General features: G+C 40.5%; 2 protein-coding genes across 2 annotated transcripts; one reads left to right on the top strand and one right to left on the bottom strand.

Annotated features, from left to right (window-relative positions):
- Nucleotides 1-2,516: 2,516 nt before the first annotated feature.
- LOC135700065 (uncharacterized) lies at nucleotides 2,517-3,546 on the bottom strand. The gene has a single exon (XM_065220453.1). The coding sequence runs from the start codon at nucleotides 3,460-3,462 to the stop codon at nucleotides 2,560-2,562; it is 903 nt and encodes a 300-aa protein (XP_065076525.1). The 5' UTR covers nucleotides 3,463-3,546; the 3' UTR covers nucleotides 2,517-2,559.
- Nucleotides 3,547-6,168: 2,622 nt separating this feature from the next.
- LOC135700064 (uncharacterized) lies at nucleotides 6,169-7,212 on the top strand. The gene has a single exon (XM_065220452.1). It carries the CDS (start codon nucleotides 6,247-6,249, stop codon nucleotides 7,147-7,149), a length of 903 nt encoding a protein of 300 aa, XP_065076524.1. The 5' UTR covers nucleotides 6,169-6,246; the 3' UTR covers nucleotides 7,150-7,212.
- Nucleotides 7,213-11,408: the final 4,196 nt, after the last annotated feature.

Raw genomic sequence — 11,408 nt, 5'->3', positions numbered from 1 at the left:
TTATCTTATGATTCGTTTAGAATTTTGTAAATAAATCATCTAAATATTTGAATAATCCATACATTTAGAAGTCATCCTCGATAGAAACAATCAATTTTTGTTATAGTTCAAATCCGTTCTAAAAATAGAGCTTAAATATGGATTGTTCTTAATGTGACCGTGTCCCGTGTGGTAAAATTGTTCAACCCAGACAACCCAGCGGCGAGCATGCAGCGGAAGAAAAGCGAAGACGACCGACCCCGTGAACGCAAGGAAAGTGAGGGATTACTTCAAGCGGGTACACGACGTTAGGCATACTGTACGATAGCCATAATGGACGTTAGGCATAATCTACCAGATGAATTCCAGAAGGATGATAATGGGGACCGTCTATTGATTGCTGGCATCGGTGACAATCATGGAAGAGCCTCAAAGTTTGACTTTTTTCACTCTCGAAAATCTCCCAAGGGGGGGTACATGAAATTTCGGAAATCAACAAAAAAAATTTGATGCCAAACGTCGAGATTTGGTGTTATCTCGAAAATTTTTTTTTTTTTCAAAAATCGACTTTCTGGGACCACTCTAATGAAGAATAATTGGACCACCCTAGTGAATTATTTCGTATTAGATCCTAAATGGTGGTTTAATTCGATATATAAGCAGGTTGGAGACAATTGTGAATAGTTTTAGAAGCCGACGCATCAATCTTCTATATTCCATACAGAACTCACGAAAAAAAGTCCAAGAAAGTCGATTTTTGAAAAAAAAAAAATCGAGTCACCAAATCTCGACGTTTCATGCATTTTTAAGACATTTGGCATCAAATTTTTTTTTCCGAAATTTCATGTACCCCCCCCCCCCCCTTGGGAGATTTTCGAGAGTGAAAAAAATCAATTTTTGACGCGTTTGCGCCACCCCCAAATCATGTCCTTGTGAGCTCAAATTTTACATAGGGTCATTTTTCGAGGTAATAAACATTTTGTATATGGTTTGTTAGCAAGATTAAAAATTACCATTTTCGCTGACAGTCTAATGTGTAAGAATATATTACGACAAATGTGTGATTATTTTTTTATTTTTAGATGCGATTCAAGATATAGTTGAAAACTATGCTGAGTTTTCATTGCCAGGTTACTTAACCGCTATCGTTTCTTATATTGGATCTGAGTAAATATATAGCTATGTCACTTACAAACTGTGATGGTCCATTAATAATGTCACGCAAATTTGGCCCATTTTCAACCCCCTTCCCCCCTTCGTCACATTTTTTGTATGAATCTTATTTTTTCTTGTATGGCTCGTCACAGTTTTCAAAACCCCTATCCCCCCTAAATGTGTGACATAATTAATGGACGACCCCTTATTGAATAAACTATGCTTTTATATCTTGTATCATCTTTTATTCAACGCTTAGCCTAATTTAAGCATTGTTTACCATGCTCGGAACAGGTTCCTTGCGCCTAACGTATATTATGCCTAACGTCCATTAAGCCTAATAACTTTATGCCTAACGTCTTTATGCCTAGCGTTTTTATGGCTCAAGGGGGTATACTCTACTTCAAGCGCAATCAGAATTTTTCGATTCGGGACGTGGCCGAGAAGGTCAATTCTTCCGTCTTGTTTAAGGTAAAAATGTAATTGTTGATCCTAATACTTTATCTTTCAAACGAATCTGTTTAAAAGACGTAGGCCTTGGTGTTGGTTCTGATCGTTGGATTTTTTGACAGCACCAGTTGGATTTTTGTTGAAAATCATTTCGAGAGACTTAGTGCTGGCGCCAACCTTCTGATGAGGAAACTATACCCCATTTTCATGCTCCTTCCTGGATCCTTCCCTCGCAAATGTTACCCTATTAATCTCAATTAATCAATACGATTTTAAATTGGCTCATTACTTGCGTACCCCATTGTGTCCAAGTATATCTGTTTGCGTATCCTATTCTCTGGCAAAGTATGTTTTTGTTTTGTTTCGCCCAATGAATTTGACAAAGTTTTAATGAGGGGTTCCTACGTTTCGAGGGGTGCTTCAATTAGCTTGGTACCAAAGATATGGTACATCGAAATGTCAGTTCCATAAATCTAACGCGATTGAGCCTTTCAACTAAATGAATCGTAAAAAAAGCTAACAACCTTCCATATGACCAGGATCACGAGATAGCGCTGCTGTTCTGCTACGTGTTCTCTATTAACCTGATTTCCATTAGAGCAAGCCTAATAAAGCGCGATATTGGGGCGTTAACTGTTTATTAAAGTAACACACGAATTCTTTAAAAAAGATCACATATTTTCTTCGTTTATAAATGGAACTATGTTTGAATGATTTTTTAAAGCTTGTCGAATTGAATTTTTTTGAAATTGAAATTAACTGAATTGAGAAATTCTTCGAGTCTCGAGTACTTCGCAATAAATACATTATTGCATATGTTGGTACCCTATGAAACCTTAACCTGAAGCCACATCAAAGTCATGTTAACAATTTAGAATTATAATAATTATTCTTTATTTGCAATCCTTTGCCTTAAAGCCGTACTCCCGTATCACAGTTCAATTAGCTTAAATATTCGAGTTCACCGCACAACGTTTACTCCGGCTGGCCCTGTCCAAAAACGGTACAGGTGTCCCGAATTCCTGGCAGACACATCGAATGACGCTCGGAAAACACGTGGAAATTTGGACACTCCCGTTCCGTAGCCTTTCCGACCATACAGCTGACATACATATAACAGTAGTACGGATGTGGAACCAGTGCCACAGTCTTACCTTCACAAATTTCATCCGTTATCGGTGCAAGAGTGGTGGTAGAGGGCCCTTCCGGATCAATCACCGTAGTGCAGGTATTCGGATTACCGGGAAGGCAAACATGAAGCCGCTCGTTGAATACCGTCCAGCTGGGACATTCCCGCTCTTCCGGGAACCAGAACTGACAGTGCACAAAACGGGTGCAAAGCTGAGGATGCGGTAGCCGACCAAATGGACGTCCATTCAACAAACAGAAGTCTCCTGGAATCGGTCGAATTTCTCCCGGGGCGGGAGTGGTTGTTGTTGGAAGAATTTGAACCGCGCAAGATTCTGCATCTCCTGGAAGACAAATGAACGCTCGCTGCGAGAAAACAAATCCATCGCGACAGGACTGCTCTCTCAGCTGACCGAGAACGCAGCTTTTGAACTTGGTACAGCTCTCCGGGTGTGGGAATCTAGCCAGCACGATTCCTCTGCAAGGATTATCGTCCTCCGGTTCCACAGGATATCCTTCCTCGCAAGTTTCCTGATTTCCTGGAATGCAGGTTATATCTTCAGCAGAGAAGATTGTCCCTTCCGGACACGTCACAACTTCAGCTTCTTCTTTGTAACAAATGAAAAACTGGTAGCACACATCCGGGTCCACCAGGATACCGCTTAGGATGCCTTCACAAGGATTATCAGACCTCGGGGCTGCTTCAACTTGCATCACCGCAATTAACAATGCCAACACTAGTGACCTCATTCTGTTGGTACCAATTTCCGAATGTTGATTCCGATCTAAATGAACTGTTTACTGTTTTTGATATGATTCCCAACACCGATAGACAAGTGGCTTTTATACGAAACAGTATCGAAAACCTGGATCCGATAAAACTGATAAGGTGAATCACGGTAATCGCATAATCCACGAATTTACTGGATCACTGTGACGACGTCGTCGTTTCGGGTGGATTGTATTGGGATAGCTTATCTGGGAGGATTTGTGTTATAGCACCTCTCCGAGACTATTGAAATTGAGATGATTGCCGGTTTGGCGATACTTTAAGTGTGATATCAGAGCTGGACAAGCATCTGCATGATACGGAGCGGCAAATCTGTTTGTACACAAAGCTTTATTTGGGTGGGATTTGAGTTGTGATTGGCCATGCACACCGGCGATGATATCGATGTGAATACATTGCCTGTTAAAATTGTGAGGAAAACAAACAAAAATATAGTTTGGAAAAACTCTTAAGCTTCATCCCTGGATGACAGTGTGGACTTTGTTCATATGGAACAACCCGTTTAAATCCGACACTTTGCCCTCCATTTGAATCATGATTTTCTGTGGAATCTCCATTGTTTACTGTCACTCGCAGCTGCATTTGATGGATTACTGGAAGCCAAATGATGATTTGACAAATTGAAAAATATGTACAGCCGTCCCTCCATGTATGCTTTAGGTGGTTCCTTGCACCCACCGCTGTTCCTCGGCTGTCATTTAACCAATTACGCTTTTTTTTTTGTATGTGATTAGTTTCAACCAAAAACTAGGAATCTACAGAAAATCAGCTCAAATGGTTGAAGGACAGCCGACAAATAGCCGACGGTACCACCCACCGCATAGATGGAGGTATTACTATAAGTCATACATTGATTCTACATCGTGTTATCGGTGAGGAAGCGTACTCATTACAAACGTTACGCGATTCCTGGGCAAAGGTTCACACCAGGTCAGTGTTTCTCAATCTATGGGTCGCGACCCACTGGAGGGTCGTTGGCTGCCCTCAGATGGTTTGCATACATTCAGACAACTTCAGGTTTTTAAAATGTTATGCATAATTTATCTGAATATTAAATTATGTTGGAACGGCGCCGGTGGTGTAGTGGTAAGCGTGATTACCTCTCACCCCAGCAGGCCTGGGTTCAATCCCAGTCGGCGCCGCCGGGATGTTCTGAGGCATAACATCTCTGATCACGCCTTCCTTCGGAAGGGAAGTAAAGCCGTTGGTCCCCGGTTCATGAGATAGATGGGTCGATAGGTAGGGTCCAGGTGTGGGAGCTGCCTTCCTGGCACGTCGATAGCATTGGTACTCAGCACGGAAAACAAGATCGACGGAAAAAACAAACCAAAGGAAAAAAAAAAATTAAATTATGTTGGGATAATCCACATTGATCTACATTATAAACCATTGATTTTAATATTTTGCTTGATTAAAGCATTGCAGTTTTGTAATAATAACTTAAGGCTCTAATCAGAATATTGTGGTGATTAAAAATCATTCAACAATTTCAAATTAATGGGCAGCGTTTTTGAAGCTAATTTGGCGTTCCCAAAGCTATTACATCAAAAATATTGAGACGTTTTTAGACAATATCGGTGATATTCTGGTCATTGAGGCTTTGGAAAGCTAGTTTAGAAAATGAAGGAATTTTTTGAATTTTGCGACCATTTTTTGTGTTTTTAGAGCCATTTGTCGAAATTTGTCGTTTTCAAAACTATTTTAAGAGCCGTCTAATCATTTTAGTGAATTAAACTCGAAGCTTCATGTAAGATAGCATTTCCAACCAACTCTGAAAATCGCAAGCTTCGCGTATGAAGTTACATAAAAACACGTTGAATGTAAATTGTCAATACTACTTTCAATTTTGTTGATTTTTTTTAAATGCTAATTTTTAATAATTTAAAATTCAAGCCATTTTAACTTAAGCAAAACAATCAAAAGCTTTTTAATATTGGTAAATTTTGGCTATCCCAACATATTTGTGCATGAAATTTTTAAATCATGAGTTTTCTTAATTCCTGCGCGTTATAGATTGAGAAACACTGCCCTAGTGTGTACTTTTACCCAGGAATCGGGAAATGTTTGTAATGAGCACGCGCCCGTTCCGATAACACAATTTAAATCCAATGTATGACATACATATTTAGCAATTTGTCAAATCATCATTTGGCCTCCAGTAAGTAATCCATCAAATGAGGGAGGGCAAAGTGTCGGATTTAAAATGGGCTATTCCATTTGCACAAAGTTCAATGTCATCCAGGGATAAAACTTAAGCGTTTTCTCAAACGATTTTTTTTTTTCAATTTCCTCACAATTTTAACAGGCAATGTATTCACATCGCTATCATCACCGGTATGCATGACCAATCTCAACTTAAATCCCACCCAAATAAAACTTTGTGTACAAACAGATTTACCACTCCGTATCACACAGATGCTTGTCCAGCTCGGATATCACACTTCGAGTTTCACCAAACCGACAATCATCTCAAATTCAATAGCCTCGGAGAAATGCCATAAAACAAATCCTCCCAGATAAGCTATCCCAATACAATCCACCCGAAACGACGTCGTCGTCACAGTGATCCAGTAAATTCGTAGATTATGCGATTACCGTGATTCACCTTATCAGTTTTATCGGACTCAGGTTTTCGATACTGTTTCGTATAAAAGCCACTTGTCTATCGGTGTTGGGAATCATATCAAAAACAGTAAACAGTTTATTTAGATCGGAATCAACATTCGGAAATTGGTACCAACAGAATGAGGTCACTAGTGTTGGCATTGTTAATTGCGGTGATGCAAGTTGAAGCAGTCCCGAGCTCTGATAATCCTTGTGAAGGCATCCTAAGCGGTATCCTGGTGGACCCTGATGTGTGCTACCAGTTTTTCATTTGTTACAAAGAAGAAGCTGAAGTTGTGACGTGTCCGGAAGGGACAATCTTCTCTGCTGAAGATATAACCTGCATTCCAGGAAATCAGGAAACTTGCGAGGAAGGATATCCTGTGGAACCGGAGGACGATAATCCTTGCAGAGGAATCGTGCTGGCTAGATTCCCACACCCGGAGAGCTGTACCAAGTACAAAAGCTGCGTTCTCGGTCAGCTGAGAGAGCAGTCCTGTCGCGATGGATTTGTTTTCTCGCAGCGAGCGTTCATTTGTCTTCCAGGAGATGCGGAATCTTGCGCGGTACAAATTCTTCCAACAACAACCACTCCCGCCCCGGGAGAAATTCGACCGATCCCAGGAGACTTCTGTTTGTTGAATGGACGTCCATTTGGTCGGCTGCCGCATCCTCAGCTTTGCACCCGTTTTGTGCACTGTCAGTTCTGGTTCCCGGAAGAACGGGAATGTCCCAGCTGGACGGTATTCAACGAGCGGCTTCATGTTTGCCTTCCCGGTAATCCGAATACCTGCACTACGGTGATTGATCCGGAAGGGCCCTCTACCACCACTCTTGCACCGATAACGGATGAAATTTGTGAAGGTAAGACTGTGGCACTGGTTCCACATCCGTACTACTGTTATATGTATGTCAGCTGTATGGTCGGAAAGGCTACGGAACGGGAGTGTCCAAATTTCCACGTGTTTTCCGAGCGTCATTCGATGTGTCTGCCAGGAATTCGGGACACCTGTACCGTTTTTGGACAGGGACAGCCGGAGTGAACGTTGTGCGGTGAACTCGAATATTTAAGTTAATTGAACTGTGATACGGGAGTACGGCTTTAAGGCAAAGGATTGCAAATAAATAATAATTATTATAATTCTAAATTGTTACCATGGCTTCGATGTGGCTTCAGGTTAAGCTTTTATTAATTACCTCAATAGCGCACATATTATGGACCACGCTGATGGAAATCGTGGTAATAGAGAACACGTTGCATATGAGATTTGGCTTAATTGGTCCCAACATGGACTGCGTCGAGTTGCGCCGGTGGTGTAGTGGTAAGCGTGATTGCCTTTTAATCCAAAATGTCAGGGTTCAATCCCAGTCGGTGCCATCGGGATTTTTGAGGCATTATAGTTCTGATCAGCAAAGAAGTAAAGCCGTTGGTTCAAGGAGTTTGATGGGTCAAGGTCTCTTGAAATTTCGTTGGAATTCTGCTCGGAATTCTTCTGAAACTCTCCTTCGAAATCTTGGGAACGAGTACCAGCTTTGATGCTATTGCTCCAGTATTTCGCCCTACGGCCTTACTCAAATATTACATAAATTTTCAAGGTTTTATTTGCGTAGATATACGGCAAAATCTATGGTCTAACCAAGCATTTGGAAAAGAGTGAATAAAATTTAAAATCAGGATCAAGGCTAGCAAATGTCATAGTCAAGAAAAGATCTCAGGTGATATTTGCAGAGATACTACTATCATTTGGACGAGAAAACGATGATAGAGATTTTCTTCAAAATCTCATCGAATTTTTAGTCATGTCAGAACGTGACAGCGTTGTGGTCATTGTAATTACTAGCTCATATATTCACTCTACCGATTACATACGGTTGTGTGCTTAAATTCATCTAAATTAGTTAGAAATGTTGATATCAAAACCGCATAGGAATTATTCTCATGAGTGCTTGATCATTAAAAAAGGGCAAGAAATCTAATGATAGGTAGTTTCGTCTCGTGAGAGTGAGACGACCTGTTTTCACATCGTCTCATGACGGCCGTGATATTTACCATTTCTGATCAAGATAGAGATGATTAAAGGACCTCTAGAACCAAAAACTGGCCCACTTACCCTATTAGAAGCTTCTTCTGAATCTTTATGGAACGATACTCAGTATGCTTACGAAATATGTTCAAAATTCCATTTACTATTCGCTTTGGATTTTGTTTGGAAATTACTAGATTTCTTAAGAATTTTGAGGGGTTTACAAAATTCTTAAGAAATCTCCTAGCAATTTCTTTGGAGCTATTTTTTTCTTGATTTGCTTTCCGTCGATCTTGTTTTCCGTGCTGAGCACCAATGCTATCAACGCCAGGGAGGCTGCCTATCTATATACCTACCTATCGACCCATCAACTCATGAACCGGGGACCAACGGCTCTTGGATCTCTGTTCAGATTTATTTAATCGATTTATTGATTGATTGATTGACAATTAAGAGTTCACCATAGCCGGTCAAACTCTACACGAATCTAGAACCGCAGTACTGTTCATACTGGTGACAACGCTCTGATGAGACAACGAAACCCCTCCCTAAGTTCTTCCTCTGATCCTATCTTTTGACAATGTACTCCTCTAACCACGGGTAAGCCGCGAGTATTCGGCCCAGCGCATACTAGGCATAGAATTAATTTTTATTTTGAATTGCTTTAGTGCGAGATTTTCAACACAATGGCTAGTTCACCTTGTCATAGTATTAAGTGAAATTTGTTACAAACAATGAGTCATCGGCAAACTGGAACTAGATAAAACAAAATTAAGAGATTTTTCGACGTATGCTGGTTCACTTCTAGAAAATAATTAGAATGTATCAAAAGGGACCCTCGTTGGCTGAGTATAACTTAATTAAAATGCTACATAGAGAATTATGATCATCTATATTTTAATTATTAGGGACAGTGCCAGGGTTTTGCAGTTTCAGGTACTCAATTTTGTAGTCTGTGAGAGGAAATCACAAATTAAGTGTTGTAAAAATCCGCCGATATTAATTTATGGGCAAATCATCCACGACGCAGCTAATCAATGTTCAACTTACCCGTGCAGCAGCTTGAATCCAAATCAAGAACAACAATTGAAAAGGCCTCAACTCCATTTGGTAAACAAACCTTGTAAGGCCATTTTGTCGCAAACCGATGTCCGCCATCGCAAACCAACAACTAACATCATGGCGCCACCCACCTTTCTATTGGCATAATGTTAATAAAAAAATGTATGGAGAGTTGATTTGATTTCCATTTTTTTTGCGTAATCAGGGAAAACAATATTTTGTAGTTATGTTCCTCAAAAATTTGCTGAACCACCAGTGTCAATTTTTACTTTAAAACCAGTATTTCCCTTTTTTCATATAACCAGAAACAAATCGCCGTATCTTTTTCTAGCGACATCGGCTGCGTCTAGAATTAAAACTCACTTTGACAACGTTAATCGGCTGGTGATTTTCACAGTAGTCTGGAACCAGATCACAGTATCTGCTGTTCGGCTCGGACAATTTCTGCAGCAAAGCCTCAACGTGATCATTGCGATTCTGCTGTTCTTCTACCTGTTGTTGTTTAACTAGCTCCTCAATGCGAGTTTCGTACATCTCGACAAGCCGCTGCTTCTCGGCATCAATGTCATCGTCGCTTCCGCAAGCACGATCCTGCGTGTGTACGTACGAATCCTTGGAATGGATCGACTTGGTCGTAATGTCCTCGAAATGTCCCGAATCGGCAAACGAGCTCTACATCTCCGAGGTGGACATCTTGTCCATGAACTGTACCTGGTAGATGCTATGATTGTGTAAATAATGCCGGGGACTGGCTTTGCTACACTCGTTAGTTTTATCCACAATCGGTGAAATTTCCTGAGAGCTGGGCATGAATACACCGTTGGTGGTCTTCCCCCTCACCGTTACGGCGTCACTGGAGTTTGAACGTTCTTCCGGGGAACTGAGCGATGCCTTGAAGAGCCGCAGCTCAAGAACCTCTTTGGTAAGTTTTAGAATTTCAGTATCACGCTGTTCCCGGTCTATGCGAGCCTGCGAGAGCAGCTCCTTAGTCGTCTGATCTGGCGCTGAACCCGCTGGGTCGAGGTAAGGTAGTCCTCATCCGTCTGTCCGGCATGGCTCGGGCAATGTATTACGTCCCAGCGAACAATCCCCTATTGAAGAAACGGCACCTTGACGATTTTATTCAACTGCATGTTTAATAATACTTGTACAATTTTTATTAATAACTTCTGTTCAGGCTTTGTTCACACAAATCTGGAGAATTTATTCAACCACAACATAGTGTTGGCGAAGGTATGTTGAGAAGCTTTTATTCGACTTCCTTGAGTTGTAACAAAGCTTATTCGATCAAATTTTTCATTATTCAGCGTTTATTAGACATCTTTTTCCTTAGATAGCGATGATGTATACGCTTGATTGTCATTTGAAGTAACGTTTTAATTAGACTCTATTATACATTTATAAAAAGATTATTAAACTGCAGAAAATTAACCCGAAAATAAAAAAAAAACGACAGACATACAAGCGTTGTCTTTCCATGAGTGATTGTTTTCATTATTTTTGATGAGGGCGCACCACACAGATGCTAGAAAATTTATTGCATACATGTAAATGTGCGTTGCATGTACCTTCCAATTACCAGCCGCTTGCCTTGTCATCTGAGCTATCCTAGAATACATCATATGGGCTGCTCAATATTCAATTAAAGCTTGCTTGAAACTGAATATCTATCAGCACTTCCGATCGTCCCTAGGTCCAATGGGAATCATTAATTCATTCATCGTTGTTTTACATGAGACCAATTCTACCTGTTCACCTCTTCAATTTCTAAGGAAAGGATGCTGCACACATAGATTTTTTTTGACGAGATGGGCAACACCGAGCAGCTCGGCAATCTATTTTGCTGGATCTCAGTGAAAAATTTACCGAGATTCAGTTAACAAACGGGAATTTTGCCGAGATCTCCTGCTCGGTGGTGCCAATCTCGGAAAAAAAATATCTAAGTGTGTGGATTATTTATTAAACTAAATCAACAAATGTGTTGTCGTGAGTGATGTGATCGATTATTACGATTTAGAACAAAAAAAAAAGTTGAGCTTGGGATTGAACTTGCGACCTTCTACTTGGAACGCGGTAGCCACTACTCTACTGATTTCGTCATGTTGTTAGACGGAACCAGTGTTGTGGAATAATAAATCTAATACGTCGTTTATAAAGCATTTACAAAGCATGCAATCAAAACATGGACGCATAGTAGTATAAGAGCTATTTTGCTG

This window comes from Ochlerotatus camptorhynchus, unplaced genomic scaffold, assembly GCF_037179485.1.
Source record: "Ochlerotatus camptorhynchus isolate MF236.1 unplaced genomic scaffold, CSIRO-AGI_Acam_v1.1 ptg000128l, whole genome shotgun sequence".
NCBI classification, from domain to species: domain Eukaryota; kingdom Metazoa; phylum Arthropoda; class Insecta; order Diptera; family Culicidae; genus Ochlerotatus; species Ochlerotatus camptorhynchus.
This window is presented reverse-complemented; position numbering and strand designations above follow the sequence as displayed.